Source organism: Marmota marmota, unplaced genomic scaffold (assembly GCF_001458135.2).
Source record: "Marmota marmota marmota unplaced genomic scaffold, marMar, whole genome shotgun sequence".
In the NCBI taxonomy this organism is placed as follows: Eukaryota; Metazoa; Chordata; class Mammalia; order Rodentia; family Sciuridae; genus Marmota; species Marmota marmota.
The window spans coordinates 13,047,165-13,068,659 of NW_026000206.1; the positions used below are offsets into that span (position 1 = coordinate 13,047,165).

Sequence of the window (21,495 nt, forward strand, 5' to 3'; positions counted from 1 at the left end):
TCTGAACGGAGCAGGGAGCGGGCGGGGGAGGGGGGGGGGGGCGTGCTGACCACACCTGGCTGCAATAGGGCCTCCGTGGTGGCCTCATCCCTATTTAAGCAAACCAGGGAGCAGATGACAGGCCAGGCATGAGGTCCACCTGCTCTTGATGGCCAGGGTCCCAGGAAGCCACCAGCACAGACAGAAGCTTCAGAGTCGACAGAACCCAGGGCCTGAGGGTTGTAGGGAAGGGACAGAGTGGGGTTTGAGTCTGAATGTTCCAGAGAAGATGGGCTGCAGGGACAGAGGGGCCTGGTCCCACAAGAAGTCTGGAAACAATGCAGATGCCTACAGGAGGCCTGTGGGAGGGCCCCTCACCTGGAACTTCACCGGAAGTCTGGCTTCCTCAGCCTCCAGCCCTGTCCCAGGATTGCATGGCTGGGACCTCCCCCAAGGGCATCCAGCCGCCCCCACACGGCATGAGCAATGTTCCCCACACTCCCTGGGTGGCAAGTCCCCTTTCATTGGGACACATGACCTGAACCTCCTTCCTGACCCTCATCTCTTTCTCTCAAGGCAAAGAGAAGGTGGTGGCAGCCCGGGGCAGCGGGGGCCCCTGCTCGCCCACCACGCAATCAGACAGAGACTCGGACATACTCTCACAAGGAAACTTTGAGGTGGGATTCCGGCCTCAGAAGTCGATAAAAGCTGCTCGAGAAGGGCAGCCTGAGGTGAACGGGCAGCAAGTCCCTGGCCCGGAGCCTGCCAGCAGGGCCTCAGACATGGACACGGTGGCCCGGCTGGCCAGGCCCAAGGAGCGTGGCCCTGCTGGGTCTCTGGGCCCAGCAGAGTTCCGTAGCTGCAGCCCTGGCTGGTCCAGCGCCTTCTACGAGGCCGACTGCTTCGGGGCCGATGTCCACAACTACGTGAAGGGTCTGGGCATGCGGAAGGCCAGCGGGCACCCAGAGCCTGAAGCCGAGAGCCCTGTGAGTCCAGGGCATCTGCCCACTGGGGGTGGGATCACTGTAGGCAGAGGGCCTTGCTCAGGCAGAGCTTTAGGTCACCCTGAGGGTTGATGATGACATACATCCTGTACCCCGTGGCCCACTCCGGGGTCCTGTGGGGACGGTGCTCTGCTCGTTGGCACACGCTGTGCACATTCTGGAGGCAGGCAATAGCTTTCCTCTCCTGTTACGGAGCGTGTGGAACCGGTTCACCCATCCTGGCCACCAGGGTAAGGCTTGGGTCACCTCCCACTGGGTGGGCGGTGCAGCCTCTTCCTCCTTATCTGGTCCCTTGCCTTGAGCAGCACCATTCGGAGATGACAGCAAGCACCAGAGCGTCTTGTCCGCAGCAAGTCCTGGCTGGACCCGGGGTCAGTGTGGGCTGGCATGGGCTTATCTGTGGGCAACACCATCCAGGTCAGGGGCACCCCAGGCTCTTTGTTCCGGGTCACAGGGCACAAGCAGGCTGTGGCTTGAGCAGCTGGGCCTGGCCAGCACCATGTTCAGGAGAGCTCTGGATGGAGGGCTGCTGTCCCTGCTCCTGGGGCCCAACAGTGACCAGGAGCCCCCTGCAGGGCCACAGCCACACAGGTCCAGGCCCATGGGGTCTGACAAGAGGAAACCCCTCAGCAGATGGGCTCCTGGCACCCCCTGCCCACTTCGTTCACACCTCTGGCCCAGCCCATGGTGCAGGGCAGTATCTCTCAGCCCTGCACGTGTGCCTTGGGACCCCACAAGCAGGGGCGCTCTGCACAGACATCCACGGACTAGCAGGGCCCAGATACCGGGCCTTGCAGGGGAGCCCATAGCACCCCTCACCTCTCATACCAGGGACTCAGCGTCACGAGGCTCAGCCCTGAACAGGACCAAGGTGCCTGGCACCTCCCGGGCCCCAGAATGTCCCTGAGCCTCGCTCCTTCAACTCTGTGGGGGCCTCCTCCTGCTTCCCGTCTTCCTGCCCCTCCTGGAGCACTGCCCCCCACCCCCAGCCCCACTGTCCAGGTGGCAGAAAGTGCCTGTCATCCATCAGCACAAGAAACAGACCAGGAGGGGTAAGGCACTAGCACAGGTGGCAAGAGACCAGGCTCAGCACCCTCAGGACATGCACCAGACCAGAGGTCAGGCCTCCACCAGTGGCGACCTGAGTAGCACTGCCCTGCAGCTGTGTGCCGGGAGCCCTGACTGGGCTGCTCCAACGCTCAGACCATGAAAGAGCCCAGGTGCAGGGGTGTATATTGCGAGGCTGTTCCAGAAGGAGCCATGGGCTCTACCCCCAGAAAAGACCTTGAAAACACGCGAAGGCCAGCTCCTGCTGACTTGGCTGTGATCCCACAGCTGGGTCCAGGTTCCTGAAGCACTGACCCGTCCTCAGCCAGCTGAGGGCACAGGCGGCCAGGCCTGATGTCACTGCTGTGGCTCCTGCTCAGGATGGCTATACAGGGGTTCCTCTGAGGAGGGTGGCTGCCCTTGGGGCACAGGGGACAAGGAGTGGCCTCCTCCCCTGGGGGAGTGTCGGATGAGTTTCCTGTGCCCTGGTCGGCGTGGTGGGTGGCTTCAGTGAGACATCACAGCGGTTGTGCCTGTGAGAAACCACCGTCTGCCTCAAGCAAGGAGAGCATCACAGTTTGTGGGCAGACTTCACATTGCGACCCAAAGAGCAAGGGCCTGCACAGGCAGCCCCTTCACTGGGGAGCGGAGGGTGGCATTGACCACCCACAGCATGCACAAACAGCCCCTGAGCACCCGCCGGCCACAGGCGGGAATGCATGCTGCAGTGTCTGCAGCTGCGGTTGCGCACCCAACACCCCGTGTCCTAGCCTGGGCACCGGGTTTTGCTTCTGCTGTGGAAATGGACTTTGCTTTCTGTGTTTTGGGATTGGCAGTGGCTTCAGTTCACCCCTGTTTTCTTCCATTTTTTGTAATTTCCGGGTTTTCTAACCTCTGATTGTTGCTTTCTTTGTCTTCCCTGGGGTCCATTAGCCATTTGGCCAATTAAATCCAGTAGCCATTGTGCCTAAACTGCACCTCAGATCACACACACTTACTTCTGTAATAAACCAGTGCTCTTCTGATTTCCTAAGAGCTCTTGGTCAGGATAGGGGCAAAGCCTGCCTCACCGTCCCTGCAACTGGGCCTGACCAACCACCTGGGCCTCGGGCCACGCTGTTCTGTGCATCAGCCACGGTGTGGACCTCATAGGGAGGCCAGCTCTTGTGACTTCCTCTCCAGGTTGTGTGAAGATTACGTCATGTAGATCTATCTAAAATCTGCACCTGTCTGCAGGGCCGCGCGGTGCCAAGTGCTGCTCACGTTGGGAGCGGCCTCGATGGCAGCACGTCTGCACAGTCTGTGTTCTAGCAGGCGGCAGGCACGTGCTGCCTCACAGGGAACCACCTCCAGGTCCCCAAGTCCTTGGCACCCACAAACCCTCCCCAAGGATTTGTCAACATCAGCACCTCCACTGCAGACAAGAGACGACAGGGCAGACAGAACCCGGTACAGGGTGACCTCCAGGGACAGACAGGAGCCGCACAGCCCTGGGGCCATGGCCCCCCTCCTCAGAGGCCAGGATCACAGCTGTGAAGACCTCTGGCCTGGCTCCAGCCAGCAGACAGCTGGATACAGCCTGTGCACACAGCTCGGGAGGCTGCAGTTACCAGCCTCGACCTATGAGGTGCCCTGGTCTTCCCCAGGACAGGATGTTCTGGGTCTGCACTGTGTACAGGGAGCCACCACATGCAGTCATGCAGTTTCTAAGCACTTGAGTGCTAGTCGTGTGGCTAAGGAACTGGCACTTCAGTTTTATTTCATGTTAATAATCTAGATAGCCTCATGTGGCTCCAAGTGGGAGGCCCAGGCTTTGGGCACGCAGCCATGGCACAGGCTGGGACCCGTCCTACTCCCCAGCACAAGAGAGCTGGTTCAGACCGCCATTGAGGGGAGGCGGACTGGAAGCCTGGCTGTGGGATGTCAGACCCAGGCTCTCCTCCACCCCTGGGAAGGCGATGCTCAGCAGCTCTGGGGCAGTGCCAGCAAAGGCCCTTGCATGGGGTCCTCACGGGGTCCTCACGGGGTCCACACCAGTGTTCTCCAGTACATTTCCATGGAGACAGACCCTGCCCGGAGTGTGCCTCGGCCAAGCTGTGGCAGGGCCGGAGGTCTTGGCACCACCTGGCTTGACAGCAAGACTCAGGTTCTGCTGGGTCTGGACCCTCGACAGCTGCCTGGGCCTGGCCACATTGACCATCGTGGAGCTGCCCACTGGCCCACACCCCATTCCCTATGGGGACAGCCCAGGCTCAGTCCCAGCTGAGGGCCCAAACTCACCCCAGCCCAGCCCATCCAGCTGGGCCCAAGGCCCCTGGGTGCAATTAGGGAGGCCATGTCTCAGGCCATGGGACAGAGGGGACATAGTACCTGGAGGGGGGCTGCCGGCCAGGCTACAGAGGTGTCCTGGGAGAGTAAGGCATCCTCCTCCTGAATGTCAAATGAACCCTCGAAACATCTTATCCAGCCAGGCACAATGGCACACTCCTGTAATCCCAGCAGCTCAGGAGGCTGAGGCAGGAGGATCACTAGTTCAAAGTCAGCCCTAGCAACTTAGCAAGGCCCTAAGCAACTTAGTGAGACCCTGTCTCAAAACAAAAATTAAAATGGCCGTGGATGTGGCTCAGTGGTTAAGTGCCCCTGGGTTCAATCCCTGGTACAAAAAAAAACCCACCTCATCCCAGGAATAGCTCAGACCCACCTGGTATAGGGTGCCTCGAGCAAAGCCCAGGGCATGGGGGTCTGGCCCCAGTCCTGCTGCCCTCATGGAGGTGGACTGATGCCTGCAAGGACTGATCACCCTGACTCAGGTGAGCCCTGCTGTCTTCTGGGGCAGGAACCTGGATTCCAGACAGGTTCAGGAGAAACACTCATAGGCACACATGTTCATCTGGAGAGGCCACCACTAAGGGCAGGGGCGAGCCCTGCTGCCCTGGCCTGGAGGAAGAGGGGAACAAGATCTCAGGAGGAGTGGACATGTCCCAAACAGGGCCCCTGGTGGGGGGAGGGGCAGACCAGAGCTCGTGGATGAGGTGCCCCTTGGGGTGATGGTCACTGTAAGGTGACACACCACTGGCTGCCCTGTTTCAGTGCTCCGTGGAGGCACCTCCTCCCGTCCCTTTCTCCTCAGTTGACAGGACAGCTTTATCAGCCCTCCAGGCATGTCCCCCTGGCCTTGGCCTCATGTGACGGCCAGGGTGGCTCCGGCTACCGTTGCCCCGGGCTGGCAGTTGGGCTGACACTGTGTGCTTCCGCTTAGGAGCTGGAGCAGCAGCTCCTGATAGAGAAGAGAAACTACCGGAAGACCTGGAAGTTCTACCAGAAGCTCTTGCAGAAGGAAAAGCGCAACAAAGGTAAGCCCAACCCGACAGCCAGGCCAGCCCGGGGCCTGGGGACCACCAGTGCCAACCGCTCTGCCCCGCAGGCTCCGAGGTGAAAACCATGTTGTCCAAGCTGCGAGGGCAGCTGGAGGAGATGAAGGCCAAGGTGCAGTTCCTCAGCCTGGTCAAGAAGTACCTGCAGGCAAGGCCCTTCCCCTGCGCGGCACATGGCACCCAGGTTCCCTCCCGGGGCACAGAGGCAGGGTGAGCGCGCTGCCAGCCGTGACGGTGACTCGGCCCTCCTCCAGGTCATGTACGCAGAGCGCTGGGGCCTGGAGCCCTGCGCCCTGCCAGTGATCGTGAACATCGCGGCAGCCCCCTGCGACACACTGGACTTCAGCCCCCTGGACGCGTCCTCCTCCCTCATCTTCTACAACGTCAACAAGCCCCCGCGTGGGGGCCGGCAGCAGAAGGCCCGCATCCTGCAGGCTGGCACGCCACTGGGGCTCATGGCCTACCTCTACTCCAGGTGCGCACAGGTGCCCGGGGAGGTGCCTGCCGATCCTTGGGCACGAGGTTGAGAGCAGGGGCGGGAAGAGCTTATTCAGGAAAAGGAAACAGGCCCCAGAAGAGGCAGGGAAAGCCCCATCTAAGCTGGGTTGTTCTTTCATTCAGGAAAATGTTTGCTCATTTGACCTGTGTTCACTGTCACTGCTGTGCCAAGTAGCCTCAGCCGTTTCTGCAGATGCCCCGGCCTCGGGTCTCAGGGTGTACCCAGGAGGTTGTCCTGGGAGAGTGGAGAACAGGCTGCATGATGAGCACGCCGTTGGGCTTCCAACACGAATGCTCACGGGAGCCTGGTACGGCCCGGAGGGGTTGACACGCCCTCTGCCATAACCCCTGGAGCAAGGCATGGGTTGGGCTCAGCACTGAGTGTGCATTGCTGCACCCCAGCCTCTGGTGTGAGCTCTGTTTTGCTGTCAGATGCCCTGAGTGACCACCAGGAAGCAAGGGAAGAGCCCTGGAACCCACTCCCTCTGCCAGGGCTGCAGAGCCATCTGTGGCTAGGTGCCCACCTCTCCCACACACCAGCCCCATGCCCTCTGGCCTGGCAGGGTCACCATGTTCCCAGGCACCAGGCCTCCCACAGGCTCTCTTCCCCCGATGGCACGACCCACACTAGACATGGGGGCAGATGGATCACCTGGGCTTTCCCAGATGACAGGGCTCCTCCCAGGCTCTACACCGTTGCATCCTCTGGGTCAGGGGCTGTGGCAACCCCAGACCTGATCATTGTGTATCAGCAGGGCCCAGAGAGGACAGTCAAGGAACAGGATTCCCTCTAGAGACCCAGGCCTCCTGGCACAGCTGCCTCCTTCCCACCAGCCCTGTCTCCCAGGAGCACTCACCCAGTCATGCTGGGGCCTCCTGCCTGCTGGGACTCCAGGCTGACCCTCAACTCAGCCTCCCCTTGCCTGCAGGAGGGTGCAGTCATGCCCACCATGGGGCCTGCTGCCAGCTTCAGGGGTGTGCTGTGCTCCAAGTGTGTATAGAGCGATGTGCGTTCATGGGCGTGTGCTGTGTCTGTGATGTATGGTGTGGTGCATGTGATGTGTGATGTGTACTGTGTCGTGTGGTATGTGGGGCCTTATGTGGTATTGTGGTACATGTGTGCATGTGGATGATGTGTTGGGTAACATGGGTACTGTGTGATTGTGCATGAGTTATGTGCAAGCTTGCACACACACAGTGCACACTGGGGTGCTGTGTGGTGTAGTCGTGATGTGTAGCATGCATGCTTGGTGTACACGCAAGGGTGTGGTGCGTGTGGGAGCTCAGCACTGTAGTGGGCGGGGCCCTGGTGGTGGTGAATGCTCACGAGGCACGAGGGCCTCTGCCCAGCTCTGAGAAGCATCACCTTTGCAGGGCCAGCTGAGCCGGCGGCTGTCTAGTCCCCCCCTGGGCTGTGGCCATGAGGGTCCTCGTCCCCTAGGGGTCCCCTATGGTGGACACAATGTCTCAGCCCTGGACTCCCCCCTGGACCTGGGCAGCACCCTGTCAGCCCTCCCCCGCCCCCAGCCCACCTGTGGGGCTCCAGTCAGTGTCCCCAGCTGGGACACCCAGTGAGGACACTGTGAGCATGGTGCTCCGTCCAGGTGCGGCTCCCTGAGCACCCGAGTGCAGCCCTCAGAGGCGGCCTGCGGAGTTGGGACGGGGGCCTGGTGCTGTACATCAGGAAGGCTGGGGACTTCAGGGATGCAGGACCCCAAGGGCATCTGAGCTGCCTAGAGCTCCCCCATCCACACCCAGGAGCACACAGCTCACACAGAGGTTCTCCTTCTCAGAGCCCACAGCCACACAGCCACACTCCCTCACACACTCACGCTCGCCCCAGGACCCCCCCCCATCGTCAGCACAGGTGAATCCAGGTCAGGGAGAGACCCCTGAGGCCCAGGCTCCAGGCTGTGGCTCTCTCCCCAGCGATGCCTTCCTGGAGGGCTACGTCCAGCAGTTCCTGTACACCTTCCGGTACTTCTGCACACCACAGGACTTCCTGCACTTCCTCCTGGACCGCATCAGCAGCACCCTGTCCAGGTACCACCAATTGGGACAGGCTGGGGAGAGGGCCCTGTAAAGGGCAAGGTGGCCCCAGGTGACCCCAAGAGGGACTAGGCACAGGAGAGCCTCACCAGGGAAGGCCAAGGCTGGGACGCAGAGCAGCAGGGTGCAGGGCAGTGGCCAGCGCATCTGGGTGCCCTGGGAGGCAGCCCGGTTGGCGAGGGCTGGCCCCTTCCTGCTGGCCCAGGGGAGAGCCAAGCCCACCCCCAGCAGAGGACAGCCAAGCGGGGGTAGAGGCCTGCTTGCCTCAGCCTCCCTCTCCAGGGCAGCAGGGCCAGTGACAGGGGCTGGAGAGGGGCAGAGGGCTATGGGGAAAGCTCTGGCCTGGTCTCTGGCCTGGCCGGTCATCACCCCATACACCCCGCATGCCCCTCACCCACACAAGCTGGGTGCCCCACCACAGGCATCCTGTCTCCCTCCAGGGCCCACGAGGACCCCACCTCGACCTTCACCAAGATCTACAGGCGGAGCCTCTGCGTGCTGCAGGCCTGGGTGGAGGACTGCTACACCGTGGACTTCACCAGGAATGCAGGGCTGCTGGGGCGGCTGGAGGACTTCATCTCCTCTAAGGTGGCCACTGCACCTCTGGCCAGCCAGCACTCCAGGCTGCACAGAGGGGGGCGCTGCCCTGACCCCACCCCTGCCATGCTTCTGCTTAGATCCTGCCCCTGGACGGTTCTGCTGAGCACCTGCTGGGCCTCCTAGAAGTGGGCACTGACCGGCGGGCTGATGGTTCCCCTCGCGGCACAGACCTAGAGGATCCCAAGGAGGCTGAGGAGGACACCAGACCCTTCAATGCCCTCTGCAAGAGGTTCTCAGAGGATGGCATCTCCAGGAAGGTGGGGGCATTTCCCAGGGAAGGGCTTCACTGTATGGGCAGATGATGTTCCCTGAGACCCACCTGGAGGACATGGTGTGCAAGTGCTCACATGCACATGCATAGACATCCAGAGAATGCATGCATGTGCACACACGATCTGGAAGACAGTGTGCACATACAGGAACACACTTGCATACACAGATCTGCACGTGCATGTATGTGTGTATATGTGCGCACTGTGCGCATGGACCTGCACTCACGTGTGTGTACACATGTGCACACACATGCTCTCCATGCACATTCCTCTTTGGGGCTGGTCCCTTGCCCTGGGCAAGGGCAGTGGAGGGGCCCACCACGCACTCCCATGAGGTGGGTCCTACTGTGCCTAGCCAACGCCTCTCTGACCTTTGGGTGGGAGGCCTGGGTGGAAGAACCCAGGACAGTGGTCTTTGTTCTAAGAGTGAATGGGAGGGATTTGCTCTCTGACTCTGGCTGAGCCAGTCTGAAGAGCCCTGGGCAGGACCCTGCCTGTCCTCACCCAGCGCCCCCCCCCCGCACCTGGCCTGCCTGACCTAGAGGGGACCTGGCTTGCCCACAGAGCTTCTCCTGGAGACTGCCCCGGGGCAACGGGCTGACCCTGCCACACCACAGGGAGCGCCAGTACACCATTGCGTCTGCCTTGCCCAAGCCCTGCTTCTTCGAGGACTTCTACGGCCCCTACACCAAGGCTAGCGGGAAGGGGTCCTACTTCCTGACAGAGTACAGCACGCACCAGCTCTGCACTCAGCTGACGCTGCTGCAACAGGTGCGTGGGGGCTGCGGGCACCAGGAGGGGGCAGAGGACCCATACTGGGCTGGCCACAGGCAGCAAGGGGCAAACCAGGGACAATCTGGCATCATGGGCCTCAGCAGACACTTCCTGAGCAACAGATGGGACAGTCAAAGAGGGACCTGGCTGCCAGGAACGCAGGTCCCAAGGAGCAGCTTCCAAGAGTGGGGAGGCTGGAGTCAGGGTCAGAACTGGTCTCCAGCCAAGCTGGACCCTCCTCTCCAGCTGCTCAGGGCACACAGATGGCACACAGGTCACCACATACTGGCCACCACACTCTGGACCTGGGTCAGCACAGCTCCTCATGCCCTTGCCCAATTCCTCTCTCTGCTCCTGGCCTGGGTCCAGAGCCCAGGAGCCCCTCCATGACCCCCTGCTGTCCTAGGATACCATACCATAAGGCAGGTGACAGAAATGCCAAGAAATCCTACCATTATCAGGGTTGGCCATGTCACCGGCCCCAAGGACTGAGCACAGGAGCTTGTTGGTCAAGTTCATGGCACACTGGCCCATTGCATAGGTCACCCTATACTCCAAGAGACGACACGAAATATCCAGCCCTCCTTGGGACACTGCCGTGGTTTACAGGCCCTTGGGGACAGTGGCCTGACCATCTGCTTCTATGTCCCGGCAGGAACTGTTTCAAAAGTGCCACCCCGTCCACTTCCTGAACTCACGGGCCCTGGGTGTCATGGACACAAGTGGAACCATCCCCAAGTGAGTGGTCATGGAGTCCCAGGCCCAGAGGTCTGGTGGAGGGTTCGGGGGGCCTCCCCCAAGTGCCTCCTGGCTGCTCCTGGCTGCAGAGAGGCTCCGCACGCCCCGGGGCCAGGCAGGGCCACCAGCCCCATCCCCAGGTGAAGTGCTCCGTGTTCTCCCCAGAGCCAGCTCTTCCGAGTCTCTGTCTGCCCAAACCTGCAGCCTGTTTCTGCCCAGTTACGTCCAGGACAAGTACCTGCTACAGCTTTTAAGAAACGCAGACGATGTCAGCACCTGGGTGGCTGCCGAGATCGTGACCAGCCACACCTCCAAGGTAGGCACCTCCTGGCTGAGGTCAGAGAGAGGCGTGGACCCACGGGCATCGGGCCCACAGCCGGCCCCTTCTCCAGGGGCAGGGAGCCCACACTTCCTGTCCCTCACAGCAACACTCAACCCAAGTCAAAGGGGCCAGACGGGCATGGCCGTCACATTACCAGGCCGACCCTTCCTCCTCTGCAGAAGCTCCAGCGCTGTGGGCTACAGGACACCAGGACATGTGGACCCTGCCCAGAAACACCGGTCACGCTAGTGCTCACACTCACATCCCTCTCACACATGGTCCTTTACACACAGACCCGCAGACACATACAGCCCCTGCGACAGGGCCCTCTTACACACACTCACACACAGCCCCTCCAACAGGGACCTTCTGACACACACACGGCCCCACCAACAGGACCCTCTTACACACATTCTCTCTCACACACTCACACACACGGCCCCTGCGACAGGACCCTCTTACACACTCACACTCACACTCACACATGGCCCCTCCAACAGGCCCCTCTTACACACATTCTCTCTCACACACTCACACATGGCCCCTCCAACAGGACCCTCTTACACACTCACATGGTCCCTGTGACAGGGCCGTCTTACACACATTCCCTCTCACACTCACACACATTCCCTCTCACACACTTAAACACTCACACGGCCTGATAGGGCACTCTTACACACTTTCCCTCTCACATACATACACAGCCCCTCCGGCAAGGCCCTCTCACATTCCCACTCTCACACTCACAGCCCCTGTGACAGGGCCCTCTTACACACATTCCGTTACACACCCACACACATTCCCTCCTACACACTCAAACGCTCACACACGGCCTGACTTACACACTATCCTTCACACACACACACACACACACACACCCTCCAACAGGGCCCTCTCACACACACAGTCCCCGGTCCTGCACACACCCTCCCACAGGGCTCCGTTAGAGCAAGCCCTTGGCCAGGCGGCCCTCACACCTGTGCCTGTCCTGCCCCGGGGCAGGGTTGTGACTACCCCGCCCTGCCCAGAGCTCCTCTAAGGCAGCCATAAACTCCTTGCCTGCAGCCCAGGCTCCTGCTGCAGACCTCAGCCCTTTTGGAATGTCCTTAGCTCAGTGTTCTGGCCAGGCCACGGTCCAGCTCCAGCTGCTGTGGCCAAATCCAAGGTTCCAAAGTCCCACAGGCCTTGGGTCTGCCCAACGGCTTCTCAGCCCAACCTGACCACCTGCTCTCAGGGGGCTCCTGGCAGCCCAGCAGGGACCACCCTCCACCCAGGAAGAGCCCAGTGTCCAGCCTTGGGCCCGAGGGGTCTGCACCTTCATGCAGCAAGCTCCCCACTGCAAGGGCCTCCAGTTCCCTGGATGGAGGTCCACAGGACCTGGCTTTCTGTGAGCTGGGGTTAGCTAGGTTCTTCTCCTGTGAGGTGGCCACACCGGCAGGCAGAGGACAGGCATCAGGGTATGAGGGCTCCTGTGCAATGTGGCCCTGTCTCCTACAGCAAGAGGACAGTGACTTCAGGTCACAGTGAGCACGCACCACCAGGGCCGCAGCTCCCTTGAAGCAGACCTGGACCCAGACACAGGCCCCCGGCATGCTCGCCAGCATGGCTCTGGCGTGGGCTGGGTGCACCACAGGAAATTCAGAGTTGGGATGGTGTCGACCAGGGCTGCCCTGGAGCCCAGAGGTCCAGGCCCTGCTGGACTCCAAAGCAGCCTCCACTGTGGGCTCTTCCTCTCCGCAGTCTCTCAGAGCCACGGTCCCTGTGGAGCAACTGAGGCTCACGTGTCAGTCAGTAGAGGGAGGCTGTTTATGAAGGGGTTCAAATGCCTGGCACCTGCATCAGCTGGACTCTTGTGGCCTTGACATCACAGTGGCAGAGGTGGAGGGGTGCTGGTGGGGTGAACGAGAAATGGCCAGACAGGATCCAGGGAGCAGAGGGCCCAGGCTGGGGCTTTGCCACTGCCACTCAAGGCAGCCAGAGGGGCCCCCCCGAGAGTGCCTTGAACCTTCTGCGACGGGTCCCTCAACCCCAACCTCCTGAAGGGCCACCCTGGGGATCAAGCCTCCAACTCAGGCTCCCTGAGGCAAACCACCCAACCCCAGCAGCCCACAGGAACAGAGTTCCCAGGCCTGGGCTTCACAGGCTGTCCCCGCCGCCGCACACTCATCAGCCACACAACCCACTGTCTTCACCAGCACAAGGAACAGGGCCTGGCTGATCAGTGTCCTGTGATCCACAACGTCACAAACATCACATGACATTAGTTGTCAGGCTCTTCCAATGGGGCCTATGTGGCTGGGATTCATAGGACCAGAGAAACAATGGTGACAATCACCTTGCAGACCTCAGCATTCAGGCCCCTCTCAAGCCGAGCTGCCGGGAAGGTGGAGGATGGCCCCCTGCTAGCCAGAGAGGCAGCTTGTCACCTGCTGCACTCAGCCCAAGGTGGCAGGAAGAGCTGTCCATCTGGGTAAACAACGCCCAGCTCGCAAGACACGGGTGGGCAGAGGGAAATCTGCAGGCAACAGGACAGTGACTCCCAGCATGGGAGGGCAAAAGCCACCCATGACGCCACATCAGCAAAACTCTTGAGCATCATCCTCCACCCCAGAACCAGAACCAGAACCACAGAGCTGCAGGAAGGAGCAGAACCACCAGGAGGAGCAGAACCACCAGGAGGAGGAGAACCACCAGGAGGAGGAGAACCACCAGGAGGAGCAGAACCACCAGGAGGAGGAGAACCACCAGGAGGAGGAGAACCACCAGGAGGAGGAGAACCACCAGGAGGAGGAGAACCACCAGGAGGAGGAGAACCACCAGGAGGAGGAGAACCACCAGGAGGAGGAGAACCACCAGGAGGAGGAGAACCACCAGGAGGAGGAGAACCACCAGGAGGAGGAGAACCACCAGGAGGAGGAGAACCACCAGGAGGAGGAGAACCACCAGGAGGAGGAGAACCACCAGGAGGAGGAGAACCACCAGGAGGAGGAGAACCACCAGGAGGAGGAGAACCACCAGGAGGAGGAGAACCACCAGGAGGAGGAGAACCACCAGGAGGAGGAGAACCACCAGGAGGAGGAGAACCACCAGGAGGAGGAGAACCACCAGGAGGAGGAGAACCACCAGGAGGAGGAGAACCACCAGGAGGAGGAGAACCACCAGGAGGAGGAGAACCACCAGGAGGAGGAGAACCACCAGGAGGAGGAGAACCACCAGGAGGAGGAGAACCACCAGGAGGAGGAGAACCACCAGGAGGAGGAGAACCACCAGGAGGAGGAGAACCACCAGGAGGAGGAGAACCACCAGGAGGAGGAGAACCACCAGGAGGAGGAGAACCACCAGGAGGAGGAGAACCACCAGGAGGAGGAGAACCACCAGGAGGAGGAGAACCACCAGGAGGAGGAGAACCACCAGGAGGAGGAGAACCACCAGGAGGAGGAGAACCACCAGGAGGAGGAGAACCACCAGGAGGAGGAGAACCACCAGGAGGAGGAGAACCACCAGGAGGAGGAGAACCACCAGGAGGAGGAGAACCACCAGGAGGAGGAGAACCACCAGGAGGAGGAGAACCACCAGGAGGAGGAGAACCACCAGGAGGAGGAGAACCACCAGGAGGAGGAGAACCACCAGGAGGAGGAGAACCACCAGGAGGAGGAGAACCACCAGGAGGAGGAGAACCACCAGGAGGAGGAGAACCACCAGGAGGAGGAGAACCACCAGGAGGAGGAGAACCACCAGGAGGAGGAGAACCACCAGGAGGAGGAGAACCACCAGGAGGAGGAGAACCACCAGGAGGAGGAGAACCACCAGGAGGAGGAGAACCACCAGGAGGAGGAGAACCACCAGGAGGAGGAGAACCACCAGGAGGAGGAGAACCACCAGGAGGAGGAGAACCACCAGGAGGAGGAGAACCACCAGGAGGAGGAGAACCACCAGGAGGAGGAGAACCACCAGGAGGAGGAGAACCACCAGGAGGAGGAGAACCACCAGGAGGAGGAGAACCACCAGGAGGAGGAGAACCACCAGGAGGAGGAGAACCACCAGGAGGAGGAGAACCACCAGGAGGAGCAGAACCACCAGGAGGAGGAGAACCCCCTGAAAGGAACAATTCTCTGAGACAGGACACAGACACAGTCTCCCCAGGGAAGTGGTTCACACAAAATTGCCAGGGTCTCTCTCTCCAGTGTGCTCAGCACAATCTGAAGTCTACACGGTCTTGACATCTCTGCATTCCACTTATTGTGGTGCCAGTGGCATAACTCAGAACAAAGCTGAGTTTTACACTTGCAAACTCATGTTCCCAGAACATTGTTAAAATACAGAAATTGACAGAACGCATAATGGAATCAACGTTAGCTCTTGTTGATATACAGTCCCCTCTGAGCCCCTCCCAGCCAGAGAGGCTGCTGGCCACCAGCGGCACTCTACCTAATGCTTGGGGTAGGGGTGGAAAGGCAAGACAAGAGACGGTGTGAAATTTCTCACCTTAATGAACTCTGTCTTTTTCTTAGATGAATAGTGGTAGGTTTGAAAGCAAAATAGGTTTTTATTTTATTGGAGTGGGCTGAGGATGTAGCTCAGTGGAGAATCCCTGCCTGGCAGGCCCGCGACCCTGGTCCCACTAGCCCAGGGCTGAATGTCCACAGATGGGGGCCAGATGAGGACACACATCCAGAAACACCATCTAACCTTGAGAGGGACGGAGTTGTGGCACACCCCAAGGTGGCAGAGCTGAGGACCGAACACAGGAGACAGAGCCAGACAGAAAGGAAGTGCCTGCAGGCTCCATCATGAGCATGGGCAGCACCTGAGGGCCCAGCCCCAGACACAAGGCTGGCCAGGGCCGCCAGGGGCCGGGGAGGAAGAGGCTTCTTTAACAGAGCATCTGGCTGGGTGGGATGCTGGGGGAGGACCCCTGAGGACAGCCCAGGGAACGTTACAACTCTCTGTGTTCTATTGTGGTTTTCCTGTGCTGAAGATTGAACCCAGGGAGACTTCACCACTGAGCTACATCCCCAGCCCTTTCTTATTTTGAAACAAGGTCTCACTAAATTGCCCATACTGGCCTCAAACTGCCAATCCTCCGGCTTCAGTCTCCTGAGTCCCTAGGATTACAGACTGTACCACCACAGCCATAACTATGCGTTTTTACAATTAAAAAACAGACCGGGGATGTGGCTCAGTGGTAGAGTGATGGCCTGCAGGTGTGAGGCCCTGGGGTTTTGGGGTTTGATCCTCAGCACTGAGGGGAAAAGAATTAAAAACAAAAAAAGTGATAGAATGATTTTTATCTGAAAACACTGAAAATGATATACCTTGTATCTATGAAGAATAAAATTGAGATGTTAACTTACAAATTATGAGCAAGTGAGAGTCTTTGAAGACTCTTTAAGAGGCTCAAGCCAGAGGCTACTCACCAAGGACCTCTGGGGCAAGGCTAACCCTTACCCCACAGGACCATAGCAGAACTGGTCACCAAGGACTTCCTGAAGTAGGACTGACCCTCGCCAGGCAGGAGCAAAGCAGACCTGGTCACACCTGGTGCAAGGTGTCCAGCACACGTCCTGTTCCCACCTGAAGGGTGCCCATCTTGGCCACAAGGGCAGGGCAGCTCAGAAACCAAGGACGAGCCAGAGTCTCCAGGTCTTCAAGTGGCTGGAAGTGAGTCCATGAATGCAGCCACGTGGTGTGTGGTGAGAAGGTGTGAGAAGCCACCCATTGCTGGAGGCAAGAGATGGGCAGGGGACAGGACTAAAAGAGGCAGGGGACAGAGGGAGGGGCTAGAAGGAGGGGGCGGAGGGAGGGAATGGAGGCAGGGGGTGGAGGGACCACACCAGACTGCAGAGAACCCTGGTGGGAGCTGGCTGGTCAAGCGAAGCCCACCCCACTGCCAGCGGAGCCCCCACAGCCACCACCACTATAGACCTGTGAACCCCACCCACCTTCTTTTTGTACAAATGACCCAGCCATACCACTCTGTGCCTTGAACCTTGGTTAACCTGCTCACAACGTCTGCTTCTCTCTGTCGGGCCTGGCTCTGCAGTGCTGGGGGTGGAGTCCAGCGCCTGTGTGTATTGGGCAAGCCTCTCCACTGAGCTGCCCACCCCCCACGCCGCTGCTCCCAGACACTGAACTTGTTGCTTCCTTGTTTCAGCTGCAGGTGAACGTGCTGTCCAAGTTTCTACTGGTGGCCAAGTCTTGCTATGAGCAGAGGAACTTCGCCACAGCTATGCAGATCCTGGGTGGGCTAGAGAACCTGGCTGTGAGGCAGTCTCCTGTGCGTGCACCTGGGCCGTGGCCATGGGTGGGTGGAAGGCACACGGCCAGCAGGGGTCTCACCTGCGCTTCCATTGCAGGCCTGGAGAATGCTGCCTGCCAAGATCGCAGAGGTCCTGGAGGAGCTGAAAGCCGTGGAGGTACTGGCCATAGAGCTTCCAACCTCAGGCCTTACTCCACACCCTGCAGGGCACCCACCCACACAGCCCATGTCAGGACCCCAGACACAGTCTGGTCACCTAGGCAAAGGGGCCCCACCTGCCAGGTCACATGGCCTGGCTGGGCTGCCTTCCTGGCACAGGGCACCAACCCAGGTTGGAAGTGGGACCTGAGCACGGCTGACTGAGAGACCTGCTCTAGGCACCCAGGGGGCCCGGGAGGATAATAAGTAGAAAACACTGTTGAAGTGACCTGGACTTTTCCAAAGTGAGGCAGCCAGAGCCTCAACTGTCAGCCTATGGCAGACACCCCCGAGCATCCACGTGGGCGGGCTGGTGTGTCCTCACTGCAAACACAATCACGGGGCTGCACTACCTGCCAGCATGGGTCTCATTTGGGAAGGTCGGGCTCCTGGCTCTTTAGGAGCCCAGCAGAGAATAAGGAATTTGCCGTTAGAGCAGCTCAGAGCTCTCTGGCTGTTGGCATTCTGTGCCCAGTGCCTAAGAGTCCAGGCTTGCAACCCTCAGTCCAGGAACCCCAGGTTCATGTTGAACTAAATGTGCAGTCAGAGTGCTGTGCAGCACCCCCCCACACAGCCAGTACACAGGCTGCCCTGACTTCCTGCTGACACCCCTGGCTGGGCCACCAGGTGTTCCTGAAGAGCGACAGCCTGTGTCTGATGGAAGGTCGGCGCTTTCGAGCCCAGCCCACCCTGCCCTCAGCCCGCCTCCTGGCCATGCACATTCAGCAGCTGGAGACAGGGGGCTTCACCATGACCAATGGAGCCCACAGGTGGAGCAAGCTCAGGTAAGGGGGCTCAGCATGACCAACAGAGCCCACAGGTGAGCTGACTAGGTGGGAGAGTTTCACCATGACCAACAGTGCCCACAGGTGAGCAGGCTCAGTTGGGGGCTTCACCATGACCAATGGAGCCCACAGGTGAGCAGGCTCAGTTGGGGGCTTCACCATGACCAATGGAGCCCACAGGTGAGCAGGCACAGGTGAAGGCTTCACCATGACCAATGGAGCCCACAGGTGAGCAGGCTCAGGTGAAGGCTTCACCATGACCAATGGAGCCCACAGGTGAGCAGGCACAGGTGGAGCCCACAGGTGAGCAGTCTCCTCCAGTTCCTCCTGCTCTCTGGCTGTCGGCATTCTGTGCCCAGAGCATAAGAGTCCAGGCTTACAGATGGAGCTCAGAGGCCAGGGCATTTACCCTGTCTCAGCCCTTGCCCTGCCCCAGGGCCTCAGCACTTCTCAAAAAACAGTGTGATTCCGGTACTGCCGGTATCCACGCTCCCTAAATGCCCCACATTCTCGAGTGACCTCCTGATGGAACCCAGGCACCCTACCATCACCTCCCTGGCTTCTGCAGCACGGAGGCTCCCAGTACGTGAATGCCCCAGCCTGGGTGTCCCTTCTCTAGGCCTCCCGGAGGCACCTCACCGAGACATCAGTTGGAACCAGTCAGTTCTCCAGCCATTCCCGGGCCCGCTGTTTCCCTGACCAGCATCCTTGCCACACTGCCATCCACATGCTGCCTGGGAGGCATGGACCAGAGAGTAGCTATAAAGCCCACTGCTATGACCCTCCAGCAGCCCACACACCCAGGCCTCATAGGAGCCTGGCTCTCATTCTGCCTCAGGAGGTGCTGGCCAGGTGGCCTCTCCTCAGAGACCCAGGACCTGTCCCAGGTACCCCTCCAGGTGCCATAGCTTGCAGACACACCCAGGCCCCAGTCTCAGCCTCACCTTCTCAGCTCGCATCTTCACCCCTGCTCTGCGTCAGCCACGTGGCAGTCAGAGTACCTGGTCAGGCTGCAGCCTGGCTGGACAGACAAGGCCCAGAGGACCCAGTGCACAGTGGCTCCCTATTCAGACACTCACCAACTTAAAAAAAAAAAAAAATGTAAAATGCATCCCAAATGTAAGTTTATCATAAGAGACCAGAAAGCCTGCCTCCGTACACAGAACTAATGACACAAGGCAGTGCCACCATTTAGAAGGGACTCGGGCCGAGGCTTGGTGACCTCTCTTGATTCTGTGTGGATGTGTGTAGACACATGGGCCTCTGATGGACAAAAGCCACATAACTCCTGCCGGACACACTGATTCTCCATCCAGACTCAGGCGGAGTGCCTGTCTGCGGGGCCTGCGACCCCCCAGACAGGCGAAAGGGCCTGAGTCCTCAGCTGATAACCAGTGGTATGCTGGCCACTGGCGTCACTGCAGCACAGAGTAGAGGCACCACACAAGGACACATCTGTACGCATCGTCCCCCGGTGAGCCGTGACCACTGGCACTGGGTTTCATTCGTGCTGGGACATTCAGTTCTGCAGCCTGATAGAGGGTCAGTAAACGCTGTGGAACCAAGAGTGGGCGAGGCCACGTGGGACCTGAGCCAAGGCCTTGTGAACAGAGGCAGGAAACCTGCCCTTTGGTGTCTATGCTTTGAGAGCGCTGGGTTCGAGCCTTTCCTAAGAACACGCCAGGATTCACAGGGACGCGACTCCCTGTGGCTTGTGCAGACTGACTGTGGCTTTTCCTTCCCCACCACAGGAACATAGCCAAGGTGGTGAGCCAGGTCCACGCATTCCAGGAGAACCCCTACACGTTCAGCCCCGACCCCAAGCTGCAGTCTCACCTCAAGCAGAGGATCGCCCGCTTCAGCGGGGCCGACATTGCCATCCTGGCAGCAGACAACAGGGCCAAGCTGCACCAGGTCCCGAGCGAGAAGCACTCTCGGAAGATCCAGGACAAGCTGCGGAGAATGAAGGCCACGTTCCAGTAGCTCAGGACCTGGCCGGTGGGGGTCCAAGCGGGACCAGCTGGGGGAGGCAGCTGCATTCCCAGAACCCCGCAGAACCTGGACTTCCACCAGGTCCGGATCCGAAGGTGGAGCTCAGAGGAGCTTGCCCAAGGCCCTGCCACAGGGCGCACAGAGCTGCTCCAGCCTGACGCAGCAGCAGAGGCGGCAGCTCCAGGACACTGCACAGGGTGGGCATAGCATTTATTAGCCCATTTCTGCTGCAACTTGAAATGAAACTAGAATAAGTAGACTTCCTTCAGTTTCGTACTTACAATATCTCCATAAACAAATGTCTCTCTATTCTTTGGTGACTCCTGCCCAAAACAACCCAAAACCCATCCATCCCTGACCCCACAGATTGCAGACCCAGCTGCTCACTGAACAGTGTTGCCACACCTGTCCAGAAGCAAAGGACCAAAACTGATCCCTGCACCAGCAGCTCCCAGGCTTCTGACTGGGCCCTGCCGGGGTCATGCTCCCACCACCCACCCACCTGGCCTTCCACGGGCACCCCCACTGTGCCAGCATGTGGGGGAAGGAGTTCTATCCCAGCCAGCCATCCTGCTGTGGCAGCTGCTCCTCCCCCATGCCTGGTGCCCCAGCTGGGAACAGCTACCCTAAAGGACATGCCCAGGCGAAGGCTTCAGCCCTGGAACAGGGTGTGAGGCACTAACAGCAGCTCCAGAGCAGGGAGGCCACCTGAGCTGAAGGCGCCTATGCACACCTCACAGCCGGTGCGGCAGGGCTACCCATGCCTTTAGCTGCCAAGCATGTGCACTCCTGACCACCGCGTCCCTCTGCTTGGCACCAGCACTAGCGCTTTGTCAGACACGGACATGAGGCTTGCTGCCCAGTGGTACCAAGCCCTTCCCTGAATTTGTGGTCTAGACAGTCTGTATTGAGCACTGGCTCAGCGAGTGGAGAGCCCCTCTAGCCGGGGGACCTGGGAACCTGTGGAGTGCAGTGGGTCAGGGAGACTCACCTGCTAGACACATGGGCCATCCCAGGAGCCTCCTGCTGTGAGACCCAAGACTGTGTTTTAGAGGAGGTGGCCCCAGTGAGCCACTAGTGACGTTTCAGGGGCAGCTGCGTGCTGTACTGTCAATGCTGAGGTTTTCCCCACATGAACCCACTGGGACCAAGCCCTGCTTCCGCGTGTGTGAGGGTGCAGGGACGTGCCCTTGTGACTCACTGTGAGGACCCTGGTGTCCTGCTGATGAGCGCCGTCTTCAGATTTTGTCTGTGCCCAGCGCAGCAGCAGCCCAACTGTCTCTGGGGAAGCAGCGGGCTTCCGGCTTCAGCACTGTTTGCATGGCACCCTGATGTCACGCGGTACAGATTTCTGAATAAAGTCATTTCTACCAAGCCATTGCTGTGTGGCTCATTCCAAAGCCATACCCCACCGAGGGTAAGGCGAGGTATGCGCAGTAGCAGATGTGCCTGGCCCAGGCCTGGAACCAAACTGCCAGGCCACAGCACCGTCACATGGTCACACTTGCACACTCAGTGACACCCAGAGGGCCCGGGTCGGCAGACTTACCCTAACTCAGGTGCTACCAGAAGCCAAGTGCCTTAAATTCCCAGGAATGTGAAAG

General features: G+C 59.7%; 1 protein-coding gene across 3 annotated transcripts in view; it reads left to right on the top strand.

Moving 5' to 3' along the window:
- Positions 1-21,269, top strand: part of Kndc1 (kinase non-catalytic C-lobe domain containing 1) — a 52,545-nt gene extending 31,276 nt beyond the window's left edge. For 2 of the 3 annotated variants that reach the window (XM_048791418.1, XM_048791419.1), the window contains exons 17-30: positions 556-965; positions 5,290-5,383; positions 5,455-5,552; positions 5,659-5,879; positions 7,832-7,945; positions 8,392-8,539; positions 8,629-8,808; positions 9,388-9,594; positions 10,253-10,335; positions 10,501-10,651; positions 16,812-16,934; positions 17,014-17,073; positions 17,742-17,899; positions 18,519-19,642. In XM_048791418.1, coding sequence (XP_048647375.1) covers positions 556-965; positions 5,290-5,383; positions 5,455-5,552; positions 5,659-5,879; positions 7,832-7,945; positions 8,392-8,539; positions 8,629-8,808; positions 9,388-9,594; positions 10,253-10,335; positions 10,501-10,651; positions 16,812-16,934; positions 17,014-17,073; positions 17,742-17,899; positions 18,519-18,807 — 2,336 coding nt within the window. In that variant the 3' untranslated portion in view covers positions 18,808-19,642. The other variant, XM_048791420.1, reaches the window with a different exon arrangement.
- Positions 21,270-21,495: the final 226 nt, after the last annotated feature.